This window comes from Pristis pectinata, chromosome 5, assembly GCF_009764475.1.
Source record: "Pristis pectinata isolate sPriPec2 chromosome 5, sPriPec2.1.pri, whole genome shotgun sequence".
Classification (NCBI taxonomy): domain Eukaryota; kingdom Metazoa; phylum Chordata; class Chondrichthyes; order Rhinopristiformes; family Pristidae; genus Pristis; species Pristis pectinata.
In genome coordinates this window covers 47,382,439-47,408,896 of record NC_067409.1, presented here as the reverse complement: position 1 = coordinate 47,408,896, position 26,458 = coordinate 47,382,439, and the positions used below count along the sequence as shown (strand labels likewise).

Below are 26,458 nucleotides of genomic sequence, written 5' to 3'. Positions count from 1 at the left end.
ACATTTATTGCCTATCCCTAATTCCCTTTAGCAGGTGCTTGTGAGCTGCAATCTTGAACAATGCAATCCTTCTACTGAAGGTACTCCACAGTACTGTTGGGCAGGGAGTTCCACAACAATGGGAAAATGATGATAGCCCCCAAGTCAGCATGGTACATGACTTGAAGGGGAACTTGCAGACAGTTGTGTTCACATGCATCCAAAATCCTTCTCTTATCAGCCCATGCTATTAGGTATTAAAGACTCAGTGAAAGCTTTATAGATAATTTCTCTTATCTTATAATAATTTTTGCTTTACAATTTAAAGATACATGTTCCACATGTTGTGTCAAAGATAAAAAATACTCACTAATCCTGCATATTGAAGATTAGCATTTTTGTTACACTGTATTCTTTAGATAAAATTTACAGAAAATACTGCATTTTAAAACTTTTGTAGTCTGTCAGTTACTGCAGGATACTCAGCCTCTGACCTGCTGCTATGGTCATAGTATTTAAGTGGCTGGTCCATTTGAGAGAATATTATTGGTGACTCCTGAGATATTGACGGTAGGGGACCCAGACATGATAATGCTATTGAACATCAAGGGTAGGTGGTAAGATAGTTTACAGTGAAGGCTGTGATATGTATTGTAGTAGTATGCAACATTCTTTGTAGAGCTGTATTCACATGATATGGCTGATTCCATTTTCATCTACTTGTGTATGATCACACCATTTCCTCCCGTTATAATTGTTACTTGATTCTGAAATATGACAAATACATATTAATATCATGGATTGTGGTAACAACATACAAGAAATCACAAGTTAATATTTACCCATATACTATCTCTTGGCTCATAACATATTTCCCAGCCAACAGAATAAGATGTCAGCCTCTCAACTGGCAAATGAGAACAGCCAGGGATTCCTGCTGTGTATTAGGCTTTCTATCCACATTCATCTGACTTGCAGGTCTATGTTCCATCACTGAATCAACAAAGAGACCTTAAGCCAGGCTTCTTTATTGTCCATCCAATCATAGCTTCCCTTCCTGCGTAGAAACACCTAGAGTCCAAAGATCCTTCCTGGGTCTTCTCTTCTTACCTACCTACATGATGGCCCCGTGACATCACCTGAAGATGTGCAGTCAGCTTCCACAAATGCAGTGATGAACACTGCACCCTTGCTATCGGCCACTGACACAGTTGAACTGTTCACAAGTTGTACTCCTGAATCTGTTCATCACTCATTTCTAATACTGAAAGATTGCAGTTCAGCCTCATTCAAGCATTTGCCACCCTTATGCGACTATTCCATCACCCATGCTGGCCAGGTTTTCAACCTTCAAGCTACAAATCTCAGCACATCTAAAACTTTGGTTTCCAAACCTATCCCACCAAGTCACTAATCACCAAGCTACATAATCTTCAGCTCCACCAATGTCCTTATTTATTGTGACAGCAAAGGACGCCATTTAGTCCATGCTGGCTCTCAACTGAGCAATCCCATTAAACAAATTTCTCTGTAGCCCTATAACTCATTCTCTCACATCTCCATCAAATTTCCTTTGATTTTTTTTGCCACTTGCCTACCTACATCTTTGGGATGTGGGACAAACACTCGGTCACGTAGAGCAGAGATCAAGGATCAAATTCTAAATCTCATCATGCCCTCCGTCCTTTTCACCTCTGTAACTCAAGCCCTAGAAACATTAACCCAGGCCCTCAACCCAACTATGAACACTTCTTTCCTTACATTCTGGCTTCCACACCTTCCTGGTTCACAATATTTTTTGATCTCATCCTCTAGAAGCTAATTGGAAGAATTACATGTTGATCATCACCATTCTCAAAATATATTATTCGACTTCCCTTATTAGATTTAGTTTCCATTTCTGTCTCCCTAGCGTTATTTTTCCTGTGTTGAATGTCCTTATAAAGCAAGATATTATAAATACTAAGGGAAGATATTAAAGCTCTATTCATGAAGCAGAAACTAAATTTAGTCCTCATTAGTCAAACAAGGACAGGCAAAAGGTGATTAATTTCAAATGTAAACTGATCAATTCTTTTTAAATAAAGGAATCAAATCAGGAAATAGCTGTTTGGTAACATTTGATATCAAAATAAAATAACTACCTTATATTTTGGGTTTCGAGTAGTTGCATGCTGTACAATTTTAGTCAAGACAGCAGATGAAATTTCTTTGGTTAGGCTTTTTGAAGGCTGTCGGGTGATGGTTGGATAACAACCGTACATGTTACTCACGGTTACACCACTGCCAGACTGTATCATTAATGTTGAAGAAAGCTGCTGGCTGGCCATATATGGTGCTAAAGGACTCTGCTGGGTGACGACACATGACGATGCAAGAGACCGCTGATTGACAGGGGAGGGCAAAATTGGAGGAGCAGCTGCAACATTTTGGGTGGTACAGGCCATTGGTGGAGTAGCAAGAACCTTCTGGCAATCACCATACTGGGGAGGGGCACAAGGAAATTGTGATGTAATTGGATATGGTGGGCTTGGCATATGTGGCATGGGTGGTGGTGGCCCTTGTGGGCATGATGGGTAGTTGGATTGATATCCAAAAGAAATATCCATTCCATCACTCTGGAGTTTAGGGTAAGGGGGAGAAGCCTGAAAAAATTAAAAAGAGAAAGATTAACAATTTTCCATTATTGGAATCTGAGTCAGAGAAACAGTGCAGAAACAGGCCCTTCAGCCCACCAAGTCCGCACTGACCATGAAGCACCCATTTTCACATTTTGTATGCCTGAACCTATTTATTCTCTCCACATTCTCGTCAACCACCCCCTCAATTTCTACCTCTCACCTACACATTAGGGGCAATTTAAAGTTGTCGATTACTGTCCAACCTGCATGTTTTTGGGATGTGGGAGAAAACTGAAGCACCCAGAGGAGAGCCACGTGGTCATGGGGAGAACATGCAAACTCCACGTACACAGCACTAGAGGTCAGGCTTGAGCCTAGGTTGCTGGAGCAGTGAGGCAATGACTCTATTAGTCGTGCCACAGTGCCACCCTCGCTATTCGCTGTGTGAAATTAGCTTGCTGTTGCCAAAAAATTTCACCAATCTGGATCTGCATTATTGAAATGTGGCTCACATTCATTGCCCTGACCAAATTAACACTGGTTCGATTGTCCAGGTGCAGTGGGCAGTTGTCTACTAAATTAATGTTATACCCAGAACTGGTATAACCATGTTTAATCTACATTGCTCTGCATATGTGACTATATTAGGGAAGTGCCTGGAGGAAGCTAGAAGTCTCATAACTTTGTCCTTGTGTCACTTTGCTTCAACCAAAAATAAAACATCTTGTATACTTTGTAAAGATTTGTGCTTCTATATTAAAACATAAAATTCAAAGAATTAATCACACTATATTTTGCACACTAGGTGAGATTTTTTTCTGGGTTATTTAATGAATTTAAGTAATGAAAATGTACGTATTCATTTTTGTCTTTAAGTTTACAACATGTTTTAATTGCTATCTTGCATTGAATATGGAGATTTTTTTCAAAAACCTAATTTTCCAATTAAGGTTAAAATTTTATCCAAAAACAGTAGAAATAAATCTTTAACAAAGTACCTCAGAGTAAGGTGGTGGGTTCAGCCCATATGGAGGAGCAGAGATCCCAAAATATCCAGTATTTGCATGAAGACCTGAACAGTAGAGCCAAAATATTAATACATTTTAAAATTACTTCTGTAATATCAACTCAAGTTTTGTGGGTTTTTAGGTGGGTCATGAGATCAATATAGGAACCACAGATTCTCCTACAGATAGGTCAGGATGTGGTTGATGGATATACAGGTGGGTAGTTTGTGAGGTGGTGCATTCCTTCCGCTTCTTACACAGGTCTTCATTGTACTCCTTATGCACAGCCTCAAGGTTCCCAATACCACACTCTATGCTCCCTCTCCATTTTATCAGAGATTCCTTGGATCCAATGGGGATGTTGCATTTCTTTAAGGAAGCTGTGAGAACATCATTGAATCTCTCTTTTCCCACAATTGAGTTTGGAGAGGTCTGCTTCAGAAGTTTGACATTGGACATATGAACAACAAGGCCAGGCTAATATAGCTGGCCTCAAGTAACCAGGATCTCAATGCTAGGGATATTAACCTGGGAGAGAACAATGACAGTGGATTGAAGATTTTGTAGAGACAATGTTGGTGGTATTTTTCCAGTCCCTTGATGCCTGCTGTAGCTAGTCCTGGTCTCTGAAAGTGAGATGGCTAAAGCATTGCCAGCAACCTAGTTACTGATGTACCAGTCTGAGAATGTGCTTTGATACATTTCCCAATCGAAACATTTTCAGCTTTATGGAGGCACAAGAGATTCTGCAGATGCTGGAATCTGGAGCAACACATACAAAATGCTGGAGGAACTCAGTAGGTCGGGCAGCATCTATGGATGGAAATAAACAGTCGACATTTTGGGTGGAGACCCTTCATCAAGACTGGAAAGGAAGACAGCAGAAGCCAGAATAGCTTCTGCCCTTTTCTTTTCCAGCCCTGAAGGGTCTCAACCCAAAACATTGACTGTTTATTTCCATCCATAGATGCTGCCTGACCTGCTGAGTTCCTCCAGCATTTTATGTGATTTTCAGCTTTGTATGTAGTCTACCATTATGGCTATTCTCAAGATATGGCCAGATAAGAGGTGTGGTTATCATAACATGTTGAAACAACAAGGGGTACACAGATAGGCAGGAATGCCCACAGATGAGTCTGTCAGTGAACACACTGACCCTCCTGGGATTGGTCAAGGTGTCTCCTTTTTCCACTATATTAAAGCCTGGAGGTTTGACCAAGAGGAATCTTATTTCATTACACATTCTGAACATCATTTTATGATATCATTGGAAAAAGTAAGAATGTTGTTAGAATGAGCACCAGTCCTCTGGAGCAGAGCTTACAGATCAGTTGGAAGTTTAACACCCGAGGAAACTAAATTTGGTTGTCCTGGGCCTGTAAAATATATAAATTTTACCTTCACTGTTAATATGATTTTGCTGTCCAAGTAATAATCTTGCATTTTAACAAAGCACTCAGCCGAACTACAAGGATTCATTACATTGTTTAAAAGAGAATTCTTTACACTTTCTCCCACCAGTGAGGAGGTTTTGTTGTGGTGCTGATAACCGCAACAGAATGCTTATGGCTAGAAACTGAATTTCACCTATTTTGGCTGTGCAAAAACATGTGCTGTGTTTAATGCTACAGCCAAATTGGATCCTTCGCTAAACATTGTGAAATTGCTTTTAAAAAAAAAAGTCCAATTAAAATAATGTAAGGGTAGTTAACACCCAGAAAGATGTGCTAAAACAGGACCCGTGTAGTTCCAGATGGGATTGCACTCAGCTTGGCAGCACAGCAATCACAGGAAGGTATCAGCCCTTAAAGACACCCCCCCTCCCCAGGTCAGCTAGACAGCAACACACATTGTGGCTGCTATTAAGGAGACAGACAGCTTCCAGATTCGCTCAAAGAGATGCAGAAGTTCAAATAATTAAAATGCAAGCTAGGGTGGAAGTCTTGTTTGCTGGGAAGCAGCGAAGATGAATGACGCCAGAAGATCTGCCAGGATGACAACTGGAGAAGGCCGGCAGTGGGGGTCTCGAGTGCTCCCCTCCAGGAGTGAGAATCTCTGCAGCATGGAGTAATAAATTTTTAAAAAAATTTTTAAGATTTTATTTACAGTGTGGTAACAGGCCCTTCCAGCCCAACGAGTCCATGCCGCCCATTTTAAACCCATATTAACCTACCCGTACGTCTTTGGAATGTGGGAGGAAACCGGAGCACCTGGAGGAAACCCACGCAGACACGGGAGAACGTACAAACTCCTTACAGACAGCGACGGGAATCGAACCCCGATCGCTGGCACTGTAATAGCGTCGCGCTAACCACTACACTACCGTGCCGCCCCTAAATACTGCAAGTATCATGATCTCAAGTTGGTGAGTTGAAGGCTACAGATACTGTATGTCTGTGTGAGAGAACAATCTCAAAACCCATAAATGGTAGAAACTACAAGTCCATACCCTCACGCAACCCACCATCTCCTGCATCAACACCACACTCACCCCACTATTGATATTTTACCCTCTCCATCCCACACACAGGGCCAAGCCTCCAAGGTAGGATTATAAACAGCTTGCTTAATATCAGTCATCTCCCCTATTCATGCTCTGAGCAAATGGAGAAAAGCTGCCCAGGAAAGGGAGGCCATTGTGAATTCAGCACTTCACCTGGTCAAATGGTGCAAAGGCTTAAAATGAACCTCAGTCTCATGAGGAAGTTCTCTTAGCTGAATCATTGTGAACTTTATCTCTCTACCCACTGAATGCCAATATGATCAACATGTTGCGATGTGCTTTGCTCTTAACGCCTGTGGCTACAAGGCTGACCAGTGACCATCTATGTTGAGCAACAATTTAAAGGCTCAAGATCTCTACCAATGTTTAGACTGGCAGAGTGGAGCTGATACTAGGAAAGTTTATTTTGTGCAAAAGGCATCAGTCATTTATGAAGGTGCCATGTCAGGAAAGAGAGATTTTGTTCAAGCAATTTACACTATATTCAGTTCAGGTGGACTTGCACAGCAGGACATGAAGGGATTTTGTGCCTCATCTGTGCTCTTGGATGACTAGTGATGTACTATGTTGTTATTAAGGATTGCAGTGTGCAGAGCGTCAGATGGTTTTCATTGAGGCATCATATTTTACAGGATCTATATGATCCATAAGGAGTCCCTTATATCCCATGCAACCAATGCTTGCTTCCTCCGTTCAGCTGATCATAAGAAATAAGACCAGAAGTGGGCCATGTGGCTCCTTGACTCATCTGACATCCAATAAGCTCATAGCTGATCTGATCTTTGCTTCAGCTCCACTTTACTGCCTGATCCATATAGCCATCCCTTGACCAAGGGATCAGCCTAGAATATATTCAACATGTCGTTATGCTTATTTTGTCTTTTTTGTCGTGTAAGTTATGTATGTTAATTGAAGTTTATGCAAACTTATGTTTGTCAAGTTTTTGATGTACTGTGCTACTGCAAAAAGCTAATTTTCATGGCATTCAAACCCTGGGTATGTACACCTATGACAATGAACTTGAACAATAATTCAGCCACAACAGCATTCCACAGATTTACAAAAGTGTGAGAAAAAATTCCCCCTCATGTGTGTTTAGTGGGTGACCACTTATTTGAAACTATGGCCCCTTGCTCCAATGCTGGGGGTACTGATCAGGAACATCCCCTGGTTGCCCGCACCTTGCCCATCATGCTTCTGTTACTTCCCATTTGCAGCTCATGGCCCTCAGAGTCAGGGGTTTGCTGTTCTTCTTCTGGCAGCAGCCACCGACTTCAAATGGCAAGGCTGTGCAGCACACAGATGATAACAAAGTCTCTATAACTGCTGAGTGCTTGTGGGCCAATGCAGGCAACAAATTCTCAGCTGCGAGACAGCATGATGATCCATTTGTCAAGCATGATCTCCCTTTCATAGATCTGAGTTGACCTTGTCATATCCTGTTATTGAATGGAGGTTTCAGTTCCAGGTTATGTCAATAGGGGCAGACATAATGCATGAAAAATGAAATCATTTGGTACAGACCTGATGTCAGAAAAGGGGGAGGTGGGCTCATTAGCCAATGAATATGGTTTGATTTACTTGTCAGTAAGATCAAAATTGGGTTATCTATCCATCTATTGTTTTGTAGCCCTTTAAAAATGGGTTCTATGTCATCCAATGAAGTATAAAGAATACATGCTAATAATTATCTGATGGAGATGCAAGAGCTTTCAAACTGTTAACATCACTTACAAGAAAATAGTAACTCCTTTCCATTACAAATAGCATCTTCATCAATTCATTCATAAATACATAGGACTGCATAGGTTAACATTATTTGGAATGAATAATGGCTCCATGCTTTGAAGACTGATAAACTACAAATGCTTCAATTATTTCCCTATACCTACATTGAACTGGATGGGGAAAGAATGGTATTTCACAATAGTCAGAGGCAACAGTAAGGCCTCCCAGTAGAGAAACAAAATGAGATATTTTTCTGATGGACGGGGAACTCCTGCACCTCAGAAATTACTAATTTAACAGAAGGACATTTAGGGAATCATAAGACAATCAAGCAGAGTTTTAAGAAAGGGAAAGAGGATTTGACAAATTTGCTACAGATCTTCAAGGATGAATAATGGGAAACCAGAATTTCCAGGCATTTGGTAAGGTGTTACGTTACTACAAAAGATAAGAGTGGACAGAATTGTGGGGTATAAAGGCATAGATAAGGGAGTGGCCAATTTATAGAAAACACAGTCAACTAACTGGGTCATGTTTGGATTGGCATATAGTAACTAGTGGGGTGCTATTGGCCTCAGTGCTTGGGTTTCTTACAATCTATATTGATCTACTTACAATCTATATTGATGACTTGGATGAAGAGGTCGAACTTACTGTAGTCAAAGTTGTTGATAATACAAGGATAGGTGGGCTAGCAAGTTGTTAGCAGGACAAAAAGCCCGCACAGGGAAATAGACAAGTTAACTGAATGGCCAAGAAATTGGCAGATGGAATATAATATGGGAAAAATGAGGTTATACTCTTTAGAAGGAAGAATAAAAAAGCAAACTCTTATTTAAATAGAGCAAGACTGCCATATTGTGCAGCACAAAAGAGGGATATACACGAAACAAAGTTACCATTCAAATACAGTAAGTAATTAAGAAGGCTGGTGGAATGTTGGCCTTTATTACAAGTGGTGTAGAGTATAATAGGAGGAAAGTTTTGATGCAACTTTATAAGGCACTAGTGAGCCCGCACCTGGACTACTTTGCACCGTTCTAACTATCAAATTCAATGAAGGATATACCTGCAGTGAGGGTAGTGCAGGGAACATTTACTAGGTTGACTTCTGGGATGAAACAGCTGACATTTGAAAGATAGTGGAGCAGGTAGGGCCTAAACTCGTGGTTTAGAAGAACGAGGGAGCATTTTATTTAAACTCAAGATTCTGAAGGGGGGTTGACAGGGGTGGATGCCAAGAGGATTTCAGAAATAAGGGGTCACCCAATTCAACCAAAGATGAGGAATTTCTGCTCTGAGAGTTGCGAACCTCTCGAATTCTCTACCCCAGAAAGCTGCAGAAGGCAGAGTCATGCAATGCTTTCAAGGCAAAGACTGACAGACAAACTATAAGGGAGTCAAAGGGTATGGGGAGAGAGTAAGAAAGTGGGGTTGAGGCCAAGTGTGGATTAGCTATGACATTATTGAATGGTGGAGTGGGGGGGGGGGGGGGGGGGGGAGGTGGTAAGGGATGGTGCTCGATTGGCTTACTCCTACTCCTGTGTCTTACGTTCTGTTTCCAGTGAGGCAGATGGTTTGAAGTTTACATTTGCACTCTGGTGAGCTGCCTGCGGAGCTGTGATCTGCACCAGCAGCTCATACCAAATGCATCAGATGAGTCAAGAAGCAATTTCCATTGAACCACAGGCATCTCAATTCATGCACAGGCTTTTTATACCCAGAGCCTGTTGATCAAGGAAACATCAAAATTAGCCTTTAGTCCAAAATCTAACCCCGTTACTTTGATTTAAGATTTCTTTGGCCACAGTTTATTTTCTCATAATCATATTTCTCAGCTGAGCACTCCAGTCTCAGAAAAAATATCTGCAGGTCAAAAGGTAATTGGCAAAAACTGAGATAACAAATGTTCTTCACCCCCCCACACACACATGACTAGGATTTGAAATGCACTACCTAGTGGAAACAATTCTGCTTTTACTTTTAATATTTATTTCCAAAGCAGAACAAAAAAAAACAGGCTAGGACTTTATTCCTTGGAACATAGGAGACTGAGGGATGACCTTATAGGTGTAGAAAATCAGGAGGGGCATAGATAGGGTGGATGCACACAGTCTTTTTCTCAGGGAAAGGTAACCAACAACTAGTGGGCATAGGTTTAAGGTGAGAGGGGAAAGATTTGAGAGCAACCCAAGGGGCAGCTTCTTCACCCAGTGGGTGGTGCGTACACAGACCGAGCTGCCAGAGAAAGCAGTTGGGGTGGGTATGATAACGACATTTGGATAAGTACATGGATAGGAAAGATTTAGAGGGATACGGGCTAAAAGCAGGTAGATGGGACTAGCTTAGGTGGGCACTTTGGTCGGCATGAACAAGGTGGGCCAAAGGGCCTGTTCCATGCTGTATTACTCTATGACTCCATGCATCTTTAAAAGAAACTGTGGACCAGAGTCAATATTCATTGTTTACAGCTAACATGCACGTCATTATTACTAGTTTAGAAAATTAGTATTAATGAAGCAAAACCTCAATTTTTAGTCCAGAATGGTCAGATATGGCAATAACAATATCAAGTAATGAAAACGTGAAAAATTACTGTGCTTTCCTGACCACAATGTGTTAATATTGTTTGGTATTAATATGATACAACATCAGGATCAAACAGGCAAACAGCAGAGGACAATCTAATAGTAATGAGAAGCGTTGCAGAAAAAGGTATAATTGTTTAATTTTGCACAGCAGAGCTGCATCAGTCTTTTTTGTATATTAAGAGGATGCAGACCAGCCATAGCAACTATTTCACTTAGAAAACTCCAGATGCTTTTTGACAGCTCCTGGAATCAGATTTGCAATAAGGAACAAAAATCAGGCCTGCACTGCTCAGAATGGCAACATGTTTGTCAGTGGCTTCTTCCTGCATGTTACAGAAGATTACCAAGTGTAGGTCAATTTGTAGTAAGGTCACCATTTTACCCACAGTTGCGGTTGCATCATGCATAAAACACCATCATCATACATAAATCACCAGTGGCTTGCAGTGGCAAGAGGCACTGCGCTGTCATTTTCAAACACTTGCACAACAGAAAGGAATAACAGTCTCAGGACATTCATGCAAAATGTGTGATCATTGCTAAATCATTGAGTGCCAATGCATGGTTTCCAGGGATTATTCATAATTGTACTGGAACTTGGCCATAAGCATACTGCAATCTACACTTGTTCATGCTCATTCTCAGAACTTAGTTTGGCACTCTTCAATCAGATCTGACATTCTTCCAGCTTTTTGAGAGATCCAACATCTTCCCATTTGGTGGCATCCCCTGTCGATTTCACATTACGACCCATTACTGGCTTACCCTGCCACTCCATGGATCACCAGGACCTTTTCACTATGACCTTAAGGGATCTATTGGTAGCCACATCAGTCTCTGGGATTTTCCCTGTGCTCAGGCTGTAGTGCAGCCTTCAGCTTGGGATACCTTCACTTCATTGGTGGAATCTTCACAGCTCTCAGGCTATTGCCCACCAAACTCATTCAGGGTTAAGCTGCTACAAGTACAGCAGCCCTATTGAAATGAATGTGCAAAACAGGCAGCTTAAATGGACAGAAAATTAGGTACAGCTTTTTATTTGATTTAATTGAGTTACATTAAATATTTTAAATTGTGGGCATCGGTGTTTGTACATTTATAAATGAAATTTCCCTTGTTTCGGAGAACCATAAACTTTTACCGAATAAAAACTATACAGCTCTTCATGTCTCACTTGATGCAATCAATAACTAATCATACTGCCTTGTTCTTTCTTTATAGCCCCTCATCTTCCTCAACCACCACCCAATGCAATTTCCTCAGAATTTTGCTTTCACAAGTACATTTTATTACCAATTTTGTAAATAGATATCCTATTACACCTATTGCTTTTTTTTTGCTAGTTTCCCCAACCCTGAGTAAAACTTATCACAAGTAATTTTTCAAACAGAATAACACCAGCATGCTTGATGAATTTTAGTGATTCTTGATTAAGCAGGAAGTCCACAACAAAGTGATTTTTTTTTTGCATCTTGGAAATCAAACAGGCATGGCTGTCCATGCCTCTTCACAGAGCAGCAATCTTGTTACTGATAGAGCTGGAATTGGCAGTCATAACAAGAAAGCATCACAAAGCCAAAAGGAGATCAGAATAGAATGAAGCAGAAGTGGAAACAAACTAATGAGGAATGCAGTGGGTTCAGTTCAAAACTGAAAAGAATGAGCTGGAATCAGAGACTCACCAGCAAAAACAAACAGAAATAGATTGACAAAGTCAGAAATCAGAAATTCTCCAAGATCTGCTTGCTACATATAATTGAAAAAGAATGAGATCAAGTATTAGTGAGTGGGTAAAGCATTAGAAAGAAGATTCCACATTGCAGATATCACATTTGGTTGCACACAAAATACATTCCTGAAATTATGCATTTCTAAACTGGAGCCTGAAATTCACATGCCATTACTCTGAATCACCTGAACCTTATTTGAGAGACATACCAATCCATCATAGCAACCAAATCATATGGTCCTGCCCAACTGGATTTAGCCACCTGTTCCTCTAACACATTATCAGACTTTCCAGAAGTAACAATTGTATTGACTGTCACATTCATGACATAGTTCCTGTAAATATTACATTTTTGTTGTCTCGTGCATTACTGTTGAGCTTGAAGTAAAACTGCAGGAAATAAACTAGACCTGGGAACAAGCAAATCAGAAGTAAACAAAAGGGCGAATTTCTACAGGGATTCTACTGCTAGGATCTGCAGAACTGTGAAAATGTTAAAAATGTTGCAAAAGTTTTCCTCCGAAGAACTCTGCAGAAATTCATCCCAAAAGATTTAAGAAAACAACCAATCCTGAATGACCACCAGGGAAACATGCAAAAGGTGAATTGATTTCCTGAAAATAATTTTGTGAAAACAAATTACAATTAGATTTCACATCCTTTCCTCCCATCAACCCCACCATCACAACTTCTCACCCCACAGAATCCATTGATCAATGTTGCCTCTGTGCTCCAGGGCTTGGCTTAGAAGATTGACTGAACCTTTTGCCAGTCATATTGGACCACTGGCAGGCGAGCACTACACATGGCCTGCCTGTAAATTGCACCCAAACTAGCTTATTGTCTTGTTGTACATTAGTCAGCCAGAGAACTGATCCAACTTTTTGCAAGTATAAACAATGCCCACAGGCTGCAAAACTATGATTGGCTTTCCCTTGAACAAGACATTGGAAACTTTTTATAATCCTGTAGTTGGAGATCCTTGTTGATCAACCACTGACCACATGCAAAGCAGGAGGATATGCCAGGGGGCCCTCAGAGATGCCATAATTACGACCATTGCAAGAAAGGAGACAAGTCTGACTGGCACAATAGTTAATGCTACAGCCTCATAGCTCCAGGGACCCAGGTTTGATCCTGACCTTTGGCATTGCCTGTGCAGAATCTGCATGCTCCCTCGGTGATTACATAGTTTTCCTTTTGGTGTTCAGATTTAGGTTAAATGCCTACTGTGTAGGTTAATGACAAAAAGAATCAGAGGGGAGTTAATGGGCACGTGCGAGAGGGAGCAAGTTTCAGGGGTACAGGGTAATGAGTGAGGGGAATGGGAATGATGGGATTCCACCCCTGGGAGCTGGCATGCACCAAAGGCCTCCTTCTGTCTCATTATAAATAGAAAGACTGTGCAGACTTTTGACTTTCCCTGCTATGTGCTAGCGGGAAAGTTGGTCATCGCCAGGGTTCTTCTGAACAGCCTTCTTGTAGTGGCTGTTCAGGTCCCTGAATCAGTGTGGATTCTGTCACAGAGGCACAGTGGACTTGGGCTTCTCTGTACAACCACCAAGAAAGATGCAGGAAGCAACAGCAGCCAATATATCTGGCCCTCTTTGACCTTACTTCAGTTTTTAACTCCATCATTTGGGAGAAATTATGGAACACCCTCCTGAAATTCAATTGCTCACAGAAACTCATCTCCATCTTGTGTTCCATGACAGCATTTAAGCCATGATGCTAACCAGAGGTCTATAACAGCAAGAACCCATCACACAAGGCTGCAACATTGCCCCAGCCCTTTTCCTCAACCTCACCTCCAACAAACTGCCCACGACAATTGAGCTAATCTTCAAAAGTAATAGAAAACTGTTTAACCTATGGCGATGCACTCAGGAAGCCAAGGAGTGTATTTTATGACATTATTGTTAAGCCTAAATCAGTTGATTATCAAAAAACACATGACACCAGACTCTCTCTCCTTCTCTCAGTGACACACAGCTGTTCTGTTTATCCACAGAGTGCAAGTTTCCTTAGGGCATGACAAGAAGTTGTGTTTTACGGTCAATTCCAGTATTGTGCACCCAATCTTACTTTTACTGCCTTCCAGCCCCATCAATATAGTAGAGTCAGCTACTCCTGCAACTTTTTTTAATTAGCACTGAGCCACACAGCAGTTTAAATACCAGTCTGGGAGGTATTTTGGGCATGCAACTTTGTCTGCTGCAATGACAAACAAGTTACAGCTGACTGTCATTCAGTTTCCTTGTTGAATAGATATGAATGGAAGATACCTTCTGTTGAATAAAAGACTTCAGTTAATAGCTATGATGGTTATGATGGTCTCCAAGTTGATCACATTCCTGACTCATTATTTATGTATGAGGAATAGACCCTTGGATGGCATCCAATCTCAACATTTATGGATTTGGGAACTGAAGGATAATAGACAAGGGAATTGAAAATTGAACCAAGGGAAGTAATGTATTGCTTCCCTCTCTCCAGCATATAGTTAAGCATCTTCTTTTCAAGTTAGTTTTGAATAGCTGTCACTTTAATGAGTTGTCGCAGATTGGGGAACTTTTCAAATGGAGTTTTGCTCGGAACAGGTTGAACCACAATCCATTCCATATAGACCAACGGAGAACTGCATGTAGAGCAGATGTTTTATCTATTGCAACACAACCTTTAGTGATTATTGCTTGTTTTTAAAATTCTTAGCATTCAAGTGAATGCACACAACAGGTGATGCAATGAAATGATAATATTACTGATGTAAACAATATCTTCCTTACATTCAAAATATGAAAATCAGAATTAGGAGCAAAGGCAGGCCATATGGACCTTTGAGTTAGCTCTACTGTAAAATAGATTTGTGGTAAACCAACTCCACTTTCCTACTCTTATTCCTCAGTTCCCTCAGTACACAATAAACTTTGGCTCTCAGCTTTAGTACACTCCCTGACTGAGATCCCCACAGCCTTCTTGGATTGAGTGAAGAAATTTCTCCCAATCTCATTTGCTAAATCCCCAAACTGTGACACCTCATTCAAGACTCTCCAGCTCAGAGGGTCAATTATCCAGGCTACCCTATCATGGCCTCCAAATATTTTATCCACTTCAATGAAATCAACTATTGTCTTTCTAAGTTCTGCAGAATGAAGGTCCATAATACTTAGTCTTCCCCATAAAACATCCCTTTTATCAGACCTGCGAACTTTTGATGCACCCCATCTAAGCCAAACATATCCTTCCTTATACAAAAGGACCAAAAGCTTTCATTGTGCTCCATTCATATTATACATGCCCTACATTATATCAGCAAGACTTTTATACTCCAACCCACTTGCAATAAAGGCTAACACATCATTCACCTTCAAATGCCTTTTGTACCTACAAGTTTTCCTTCAAATACAAGTATAAACCTTTGAAGTCATCCACCAGCTTCTCACCTTTTTAGAAATATTCTTCTTTTCCATTTTTCCTCCAGCAGTGTATATATCATATTTTCAAACATTGTGCTCCATTTGTAACTAGCCTAGCCTATCACTTAATTAATCTATATCCATTTGTAGCCTCCTTGCTTCCTCTTCATAGATTACTTTTCCAATATAGTTTTCTTTTAATTGTCAGTAAATTTAAATATGGAAAACATTTAATCTCCTCTTCTGGTACAGAAAGCAAACAACTGAGGACTAAACACAAATCTTTGCAACTACCCTATTACTTTATCTTATCATCCCAAAAAAAACATCCATTCTTTCCTCTTTTTCCGTGCATCAAACAATCCTCACTCTATGAGCGTGTATCACTTGCAATTTTATGATCCCAACCAATGAATAATCTGCCAAAGTTTTGAGTAATGACAGTTTAACTGGGTTAGGATAATAGCCCTTCTAGTCATGGGATTTTCAAATGTTGGGTGAACCTACAATGGCTGTTTCCTTCAATTGAAGTAATTATTTTTTGAAATAAAAACCAGAAATGCAGGAAACACTGAGCAGGTTAGGCAGTATCTGTGGAAAGAGAAACAGATGATCACTTTCTGACATCATGGTATATTTTAAATTCTGAATCAGAGACTGGTTAAACTCAAGCATTGTAATAAAAAGGCACCGATGTGCAGGATGTAAACCAGAAAGAGTTGGTAACTGCAGACCAGAACCAAATCTTAAAGGAAATATGGAAGAAGTAAACTCTCTTCTAATATTTTGGACCCATGACAGTGCTCACTTAACATTATTGCAAGCTATAATGATAACTAGTCAATACTTGTAAGAATAGCCACATATACTTATATGGTAGGACAGTAGGCCGGGAAACAGCAGCTTTTCTAATTCTATGTTATACAGCTGCTACCAATGAAAGTGGTGCCAATTTGTTATATTGCAGGATAGAACAAACAATAATGGATAGCTGTTCATACTCCAAGGCATGATACTGATTTTAAAGTGAATCCAGCAGTGCAAGGTGCAGCTGGTTTACATATACAAGTATATTTGTTTTGTTGCACTGGTTTGTCTTGTAAGTCACATCTTCATGTCAGTAAAAAGCCCAACATCACTCTCAGTATGTTGGATACAGAGCCCCAAGGCCAGAAACATTTGTAGTGTAGGGAAACTTGGCAGACAATTTCTGAAGGGCAAGGTCATACAAGCAGCATTAATGTGTCCTTTATTATGGTGTTGTCCAAGAAATAAACGTTGGTCAGGACGCTAGGTAGATCTCAGTTCCCCCCCAACCCCCCACCGTATTTCCTGAGGAACCATTCCCTTCATCTGAGAACATAAAGGGGACACTGGTCTAAGAGCTCATTTATAAGACACCACTTTTGATAGTTCTTTAATTATAGTGTTGGCATCATGAAGAGAGCTGTGAATCTTCATTAAAATAAAATCTTGGCACTCCTGTCCTGCTTCCTCTCATTCCTGCATCATTTTTACTTATACTCCTCCCTCCAGAGATTTTAGAACAAGTGATCATTTTGATATCCTCTCCAATACATTAAGACAGAGAATGTATGTATTGAATGAGAATGATTTATTTTCCAAAACAGAATGCTTGAGCAATTCACATGTCGAAATTGACTCTTCAGACTGAATATTCCAGACCGTGTGGCAATTTTATATTGCTGCAAGGCAGCCATACACATGATTTTCCTGTTCAAGTAGGACCAAGGTATTAAAATACACACACAAATAGAGCATCATGTTCATGCTTAAAAGTTACACCACAACCTAATTATCAGAAAAGTACTGACAGTGGTTGTGTCTGAATATTGCCAGTGTTGTTGTGTTCTAGTTCCACACTCACTGGACAAGCACTTATGCTTCTAGAGTTGACTGATAGGTGACATCTATTCCTAATTTGGTAACAGAATATTTATTATTGACTTGGATGAGGAGGTAGAAGGGTGGGTTAGCAAGTTTGCAAACGACACAAAGGTCGGTGGTGTTGTGGATAGTGTGGAGGATTGTCGAAGATTGCAGAGGGATACTGATAGGATGCAGAGCTGGGCTGAGAAGTGGCAGATGGAGTTCAATCCGGAGAAGTGTGAGGTGGTACATTTTGGAAGGACAAACTCCAAGGCTGAGTACAAGGTTAATGGCAGGATTCTGGGTAGTGTGGAGGAACAGAGGGATCTGGGGGTTCATATCCACCGATCACTGAAAGTTGCCTCACAGGTGGATAGGGTGGTTAAGAAAGCTTATGGGATGTTAGCTTTCATAAATCATGGGATCAAGTTTAAGAGCCGCGAGGTAATGAATGCAGCTCTACAAAACTCTGGTTACAAAATTCGAGTACTGTGTCCAGTTCTGGTCACCTCATTATAGGAAGGATGTGGAAGTGTTGGAAAGGGTGCAGAGGAGATTTACTAGGATGCTGCCTGGTTTGGAGAGTATGGATTATGAGGAGAGACTAAGGGAGCTAGGGCTTTACTCTTTGGAGAGGAGGAGGATAAGGGGAGACATGATAGAGGTATACAAAATATTAAGAGGAATAGATAGAGTAGACAGCCAACGCCTCTTTCCCAGGGCACCAATGCTCAATACAAGAGGGCATGGCTTTAAAGTAATGGGTGGGAAGTTCAAGGGAGATATCAGAGGGAGGTTTTTCACCCAGAGTGTGGTTGGGGCATGGAATGCGCTGCCTGGAGTGGTGGTGGAGGCAGGTACATTGGTCAAATTCAAGAGATTGTTGGATAAGCATATGGAGAAATTTAAAATAGGGGAATATGTGGGAGTAAGGGGTTAGATAGTCTTAGGCGTGGTTTAAAGGTCAGCACAACATGGTGGGCCAAAGGGCCTGTATTGTGCTGTACTGTTCTATGATTTTTAGAACATTATATATCAAAAGCCAGAAACAACTAGAGGAACAGCACAAGCTTGAGAACTCACTACAGAGCTTTGTACTTCAAGGGTGGAATACTAGTTAAATAGGGTGGTAGTGTGTTTGTTTTACATGCAGCTGAGCAGTATTAGGAAAAACTTAAGAGATTGGTACAGAAGGGATAAAATACTGTTACACCCAACCTATGTGGCAGTCAAGAGGTCTTGATCACTTTCAGGCTTGGGCCCCATTAACACATTTCCAACCGACCAGGGACATTAAATAGGGGCTGAATTCCAGTTCACTGTTCATGTTTCACAATGGCTATTACTGTGGGTAGGTTTAAGATGAATCTGTGGTTTAAAGCATTCAACTGATTCTTTTCTTTCTGGGATATTAACACCTACTCCCTTCTTTATCCCTTCCCCCAAAAACAAATCTTTTGGCATTAACTAAATCTGTGTTCGTGTTTCTCCCTCCCACTGCCCACAACCCAACCTGACCACAGCTGGCATACAGAGCATGACACCATTCATTTAAATGGAGTTATGACCTGCACAGAAAGAGGAACAGGAAACATATGGTTTGGTTTTCTTTCTTTATTTTACTACTTATATTTAATTTCAGTAACTTAAATATATTTGCAAGTAAATTCATTTATTTTTACAATAATTTTTAACTTAAAATTATTTAATTTGATCTCAGCTGTTTTTAATGTCCCTGATTATCTGGCTCTCAGGATAATCAGAGTGATTATCTGATTAATCCACTGCCAGAAGCCTTGTTGCCTTGCCAGACTGCACTGAGATGGCAGTGGTTGCAAAGCAGTGAGGTGGGGGCAGAGAGAGGGGTGCAGTGGGAAGTGCAAGAATTAGGCCAGATCAGGCAATTTTTGCCCTGTTAACTCAGTTTCATTTTCTACAGATGGTTTCATTTTCTATGGGTGGTGCTTGATTGTTGGACATTTCCACATTTTTTGTTTTGCTTTTATTCTAAATTTCCAGCATTCGAAGTATTTGGTTTTATATCTGGTGCATTAATGTCCCAGATAATTCAACATTTTATATGAAACAGTGTGAATCTAGTGATTTTTCATTCTTTACTTTCATGAAGGCAAGAAAAGCTTTTGTTGAAAACTTAAAAACTGCAGATGCTGGAAATCTGGAAAAAAAATTGATGCAAACACTCAGCAGATCCAGTAGCATCTGTTGACAAAGAGCAGTGTTAACATTTCAGATCTGAAATGTGAGACCCTATGTCAGAACTGGGAAAGGGAAAAAAGATAATGCCCTTGTTTACTTCCACCTCTTGTTTAAATTATGATGTTCTGATTTCTATTAATTTCAGCAACAGTTACACTGCTCACATGTAGAAAATTACAGTCCCCATCAGATTCCTCTCATTCTCTTTGCATATCACCCCTCACAATCTTACAGGATGTTACTTTTTCTCTCCAAATGCTTTCTGTTTCTCTGTAATCTTTATATCCCTGTCACTTTACACATTCTTAGTGGGTTTTGCTCAAACTACCTTTGGTATTTCCCATATTACTGCAGGGATCCCTTCCCAACTGTAGTGTTTTTTTTTCCCCATTGATCTCCAATTGCTGCTGCTTTGTCCAGTCAGACTAATAAGTATGCACATGGGATAATTTTTCCCATGTCCAAGGAAAGTTTAGTAAATACTAACAGCTAACTAAAAATCAACTGATTCAAATCAGAGTGACATCTGGGTGGGGTAAAAGTTGTCCGGTAAAGATGTACAGGTCCAACTCATTGCAATTGAAATCATGCAGCAATTTGGGATGTTAAGAGAATAAACTAAACTGGTAAAAAGATACTAATCACAGTGTAAATAAAAGTCTACAATTTGCCTACAGAATTTAGAGTTGCTTTTAGCTTATGGAAAGATTTATTTCCTCTTATCCTATTTACATCTAGTCTAACAGCGTGACGAGACTAAAAAACATTTGAAGGCCTCGAAAAGAAAAGTGACATTCCCACCCCACTAATTTATGCTGAGAACTTCATTCCACTCTTGCCTAAAATGTAACAAATTAGTTAAAAATTTCAATGTATTTGGAAGTTTATTTCCAAAGGAGTCTTACATAATACATTTTTTTTTATAAACCACTTCATAGAAAGATTCAAATAATCTCTTCAAAACCTTCAAGTTTTTTGATGTCTCCTCTTATTGCAACCCTCTGAACCTCAACCAGCGGGACATCTTCCTCCTGAGCCCACGGCAAGTATTTGGGACAAATTTAGTTCCACCATCATCCCAATTCTTTCCCGAGCTACACCTTGGCTACTTCCTGGAAATAAATTACCCTATGACTAAGTAATAAAATGTACACATTTTCGAAACAATGCAAGTCGATAGTAAAACAATTCTTTAAAAAGTGAATTTAGCATTAAAGTTTAAGAACTTCCCACTTAAGAAACATTTCACAAAATCAACTTCGAGCACTGCGCGATATGTAAGTTTAAGGCTATTTTCTTCCATACAGATTGATATCAGCATGAAATGGGTCAGACTCTTGCCGAATCACAACCATACCTGTGAAGTGAAACTGGGCCATTGCAGGTACTGTGACCGCTGCCCAAAACCTGCAGCCGCCGCCCGGCTTCTCAACTGGGAGTCTGTCAGCTTTCAAACCAAGACCTCGGCAATGCAAAAGTGGGAGGGATAAAGGATCACACAAAAGCTCTTTAAAAAAAAAATCAGCCAATTAAAACCCAGTGTTCCATGTTTAATGATTATTGTTCTTAAAGTAAAAATTGGAGATAATCTGTGCTACGGTTTAACAAGGTTGTGAACAATGTTTTTTTTCTCTGAAACTGTAGAGGTTATGCATTGAGTTTGTTGGGGTTATAAATAATTGCAGTGTAATCCCAACGATTTGGGGGACTGAAAGGCAAAACCTAGGACGTTAACCACATTATAAATAAAATTCTACAAAACGATTCACGACTTTGACTTGCCCAGGCACTTGTTTTCTCTTCTAAAGTTCCTCCAGTTCACTTTTCCCCCAGAAGGAAATTTACTTGTGGGGAGCAATGACGGGCCGACAAATTGCGGAAATAAAACTGAGATCCACAACAACTTGGATTCAAATTGTCTGCTGCCGTTCACAGCTAAAGGCACACGGGTTGTCGTCCAGCGCCAGTCACTGAGCAGAACAAGGCTGACAAACAGCGACCATAAAATTTTCCAATTTCAGGCAATATTCATGTGTCCTTTCCCACTACCACCAGTCCATCAAGGGTATTCGTCCCTTTGTTCACCTTTTCCATTCCTCCCCTATCTGGCTTCACCTGCCCATCCCCCACATACCTATCTAGAACATAGAACACCGCAGCACAGTACAGGCCCTTCGGCCCACAATGTTGTGCCGACATATACCTTGATTTATTCTCCCTTGCGGTACACCTTTCCTATCCTCAACCCACCACCCCTTTATCTGGTTCCATATATCACCTACCAGCCTCTTTCTCTACCTCCTCCATCTGCTGAATTATTTCTTTATCTCATTTTCCACCTATCACCTACCAGTCTCCGTCTAAGCACTCCTCCCTCCTCCACCTGGCCCCATCTGCTCATCACCCCCTGCCCCCCCCCATTTGTTTCCACCTATCACTTACCCACCCCTGACTCACCCTTCCCTCTCACTTTCCTATCTTCCCTCTACACTCTCTGTCCTGGTGCAAGGTCTCGAACCAAAACATTGACCATTCCAGTTCCCCGGCCCTGGCCGCCTCATTTCCACCATGGATGTCACGTCTCTTTACGCTTCCATCCCCCATCGGGAAGGCCTTGAGGCTTTCTGTTTCTCTCTCGACAACAGACCCAACCTGATCCCCTGCACCATCACCCTCCTCCGTCTGGTGGAACTGGTACTCACCCTTAACAACTTTTCTTTTGGCTTTTCCACTTTCTCCAAACTAAAGGTGTAGGCATGGGTACTCGCATGTGCCCCAGCTATGCCTGCCTCTTTGTTGGCTACATGGACCAGTCCATGTTCCAAGCCTGCACCCGTAACGCTACCCAACTCTTTCTCTGCTACGTTGATTAGAGCTGCTTCCTGCACCCGTGCTGAGCTCATCAATTTCATCAACTTTGCCTCCAACTTCCACCCTGCCCTCAGATTCACTTGGTCCATCTCTGACTCCTCTCTCCCCTTTCTGGATCTCTCTGTCTCCATCTCCGGAGACAGGTTAACCACAGACATCTTCTCAAACCCACTGACTCCCACAGTTACCTTGACTATACCTCTTCCCACCCTGTCACTTGAAAGGATGCCATCCCCCTCTCTCAGTTCCTCCGCCGCATCTGTTCCCATGATGAGGCTTTCCACTCCAGGATATCCGAGATGTCCTCCTATTTCAGTGACCGGGGTTTCCCTTCCATCACCATCAATGCTGCCCTTACCCGTATCTCCTCCACTTCCTGCATGTCTGCCATGCCCCCACTGATGTAACAGGGATAGGGTTCCCTTTGTCCTCACCTACAACCCACGAGCTTCCGCATCCAACAGATCATTCTCTGCAACTTCTGCCACCTCCAACGGGATCCTACCATCAGGCACATCTTCCCCTCACCCCCTCTCTCCGCTTTCTGAAGGGAGCGCTCTCTCCGTGACTCCCTTGTCCACTCGTCCCTCCCCACTGATAACCCCCCGGCACTTATGCCTGTGACCACACCAAGTGCAACACCTGTCCCCACACCTCCTCCCTCACCACCATTCAGGGTCCCAGACTATCCTTCCAGGTGAGGCAGCACTTCACCTGTGAGTCTGAGGGTGTCATTTATTGCATCCGATGCCCCCAGTGCGGCCTCCTGTACATCGGTGAGACCCAATGCAGATTGGGTGACCGCTTCGTCGAGCACCTTCGCTCTGTCCGTTGCAACAGCCAGGACCTCCCAGTGGCCACCCACTTCAACTCCACATCCCATTCCCATACTGACATGTCTATCCATGGCCTCCTTTACCGCCACAGGCTGGAGGAATAACACCTGATATTCCACCTTGGGAGTCTCCAACCTGATGGCCTCTACATCGATTTCTCTAACTTCTGGTAACGCCACACCTTTTTCTTGCCCCCCCCCCCCACTCCTTTGTCTTCCATTATTCCTACGGCTCCCTTCCCCCACCTTGATGACCTGCCCATCTCCTCTCCTCTCCTTCGGTCCCCCATCCTTTGTTCCATGGTCCACTGCCCTCACCTACTGGATTCCTTCTTCTTCAGCCCTTTGCCTCTTCTACCTATCGCCTCTCAGCTTATTACATCTTCTCCCCCTCCCCCACCCACTTACCTTCCCCCCTCACCTGGACTCACCTATCACCTGAACTCACCAATCACCTGCCTGCATGTACTCCTCCCCCTTTCCTTCCCCCCACCTTATTCTGGCTTCTTCCCTCTTCCTTTCCAGTCCTGATGAAGGGTTTCGGCCTGAAACATTGACTGTTTATTTCCCTCCATGGACGCTGCTTGACCTGCTGAGTTCCTCCAGCACTTTTTGTGTATTGCTCCAGATTCCAGCATCTGCAGAATTTTTTGTGTCTCCATCCCTTTGCTGTTTGACCTGCTTACTTCTTCCAGCAGTTTGTTTTTTTTTGGCAAATAGCCTGCTCATTGAAGTTTCTGCCAAATGGGATATGAAGTTGGCCATGAGTAACCCAACACCTCATCTTGCCCAATGTTTTTACCCAACATTAATAGTGACAGAAAACCTCCCCATCTTTAGAACCTTAACAACCCAGGATGCAAGGATTTCTTGCCTGCCACGTAATGCTGGATAAAAGAAAAATCTATGAAAATCCGGTGCGCTGTCAGAGAGGGACCATGTTCCCGGGACACAGGCTCTCAATATTTATGTGGAAGTCATCAAATTAAAATTCTCTCATGCAGTGGTTTTTCCACAGTCTCTGTTTGTTCCTCCCTCAATGGAAAAAGGGTTCTTCAGGTGAGAGGGGTAAGTTCAAAGGAGATGTGTGAGGAAGTTTTTTTTTTACACAGAGAGTGGTGGTGCCTAGAATGCGCTAGCAGGGTTGTAGTGGAGGTGAATATGGTAGAGGTGTTTAAGAGGCTCTTAGATTGGTATTGGGTAGTGGTACTGGTATTGGTTTATTACTGTCACTTGTTCCAAGGTACAGTGAAAAACTTGTCTTGCATACTGATCGTACAGGTCAATTCATTACACAGTGCAGTTATATTGAGTTAGTACAGAGTCCATTGAGGTAATACAGCTAAAAACAATAACAGTACAGAGAAAAGTGTCACAGCTATAGAGGAAGTGCATTGAGGTAGACAATAAGGTGCAAGGTCACAACAAGGTAGATTGTGAGGTCAGAATCTATCTCATCATATAAGGGAACCGTTCAGTAGTCTTATCACAGTGGGATAGAAGCTGTCCTTAAGCCTGGTGGTACGTGCCCTCAGGCTCCTGTATCTTCTACCTGATGGAAGAGGAGAGAAGAGAGAATGACCCAGGTAGGCACATGGATATGCAGAGAATGGAGGGATATGGTCTTGTGAAGGCAAAAGGGACGAGTTTAGTAGGCTTTTAATTACTAGTTTAATTAGTTGGCACAACATTGTGGGCCATAGGGCCTGTTCCTGAGCTGTACTGTTCTATGTTTTATGTTCAATGATCCCAGAATGAAAACAAACTGTAAAACTCTACCAGTTGGAACCGGGACTCTAATTGCATTTTGCTGACAGAACATGAGAATTAGACACAATACCTGATGAGAGATATTTTAACAAATGGAACTGCACAGGATCCATGCAATACCAGGTGTTCAGTTCATCCAGTTTATCATAGAATCACAGAATCATAGGACAGTACAGCACAATACGGGCCCTTCGGCCCACAATGTTGTGTCGACCTTTAAACCTCACCTAAGACTATCTAACCCCTTCCTCCCATATATTCCCCTATTTTAATTTTCTCCATATGCTTATCTAGCAATCTCTTGAATTTGACCAATGTACCTGCCTCCACCACTGCCCCAGGCAGCACTTTCCATGCACCAACCACTCTCTGGGTAAAAAACCTCCCTCTGATATCTCCCTTGAACTTCCCACCCATTACTTTAAAGCCATGCCCTCTTGTATTGAGCATTGGTGGCCTAGGAAAGAGGCGCTGGCTGTCTACTCTATCTATTCCTCTTAATATTTTGTACACCTCTATCATGTCTCCCCTTATCCTCCTCCTCTCCAAAGAGTAAAGCCCTAGCTCTCTTAGTCTCTCCTCATAATCCATACCCTCCAAACCAGGCAGCATCCTGGTAAATCTCCTCTGCACCCTTTCCAACGCTTCCACATCCTTCTTATAATGAGGTGACCAGAACTGGACACAGTACTCAAAATGTGGTCTAACCAGAGTTTTGTAAAGCTGCATCATTACCTCATGGCTCCTAAACTCGATCCCACGACTTATGAATGCTAATATCCCATACACTTTCTTAACTACCCTATCCAACTGTGAGGCAACTTTCAGGGATCTGTGGCTATGAACCCCAGATCCCTCTGCTCCTCCACACTACCCAGAATCCTGCCATTAACTTTGTACTCTGCCTTGGAGTTTGTCCTTCCAAAGTGTACCACCTCACAGTTCTCCGGATTGAACTCCATCTGCCACTTCTCAGCCCAGCTCTGCATCCTATCAATGTCCCTCTGCAATCTTCGACAATCCTCCACACTATCCACAACACCACCCACCTTTGTGTCATCTGCAAACTTGCCAACCCACCCTTCTACCCCCTCATCCAGACATTAATAAGAATCACGAAAAGCATTAATAAAAATCATGAAAAACTTTTAATTCACCTGCTCCTTTTAGAGCCACCTGGTTCTGTTTCACATGCTCCCTTGTTTTCTGCACCCCCTTTAAACTAACTGGGATCACTGGAACATTCATCATTCTCCTGTGTAACATTTAAAGTAAAGTGAATTAGAAGTGCATTGTTATAT

The 26,458-nt window shown here is 41.7% G+C and overlaps 1 protein-coding gene across 1 annotated transcript; it reads right to left on the bottom strand.

The window, feature by feature from the left end:
* Positions 1-26,405, bottom strand: LOC127570553 (zinc finger homeobox protein 3-like). Its single transcript, XM_052016215.1, has 5 exons — positions 26,315-26,405; positions 21,039-21,188; positions 3,599-3,672; positions 2,124-2,624; positions 1-746 (listed from the first exon to the last, which is right to left on the bottom strand). The coding sequence occupies exons 1-5, from the start codon at positions 26,403-26,405 to the stop codon at positions 696-698; spliced, it is 867 nt and encodes a 288-aa protein (XP_051872175.1). The 3' UTR covers positions 1-695.
* Positions 26,406-26,458: the final 53 nt, after the last annotated feature.

Bases quoted from the DNA above. Each gene is read 5' to 3' on its own strand.
- LOC127570553 (XM_052016215.1), bottom strand. From the start codon at position 26,405: ATGAATGTTCCAGTGATCCCAGTTAGTTTAAAGGGGGTGCAGAAAACA. The intron at 21,189-26,314 runs GTGAATTAAAAG...TTTTTTTTAAAG, and splicing joins GGTGGCTCTAAAAGGAGCAG to AGCTTTTGTGTGATCCTTTA. The intron at 2,625-3,598 runs GTACTTTGTTAA...TAATTTTTTCAG, and splicing joins ACCCACCACCTTACTCTGAG to GCTTCTCCCCCTTACCCTAA.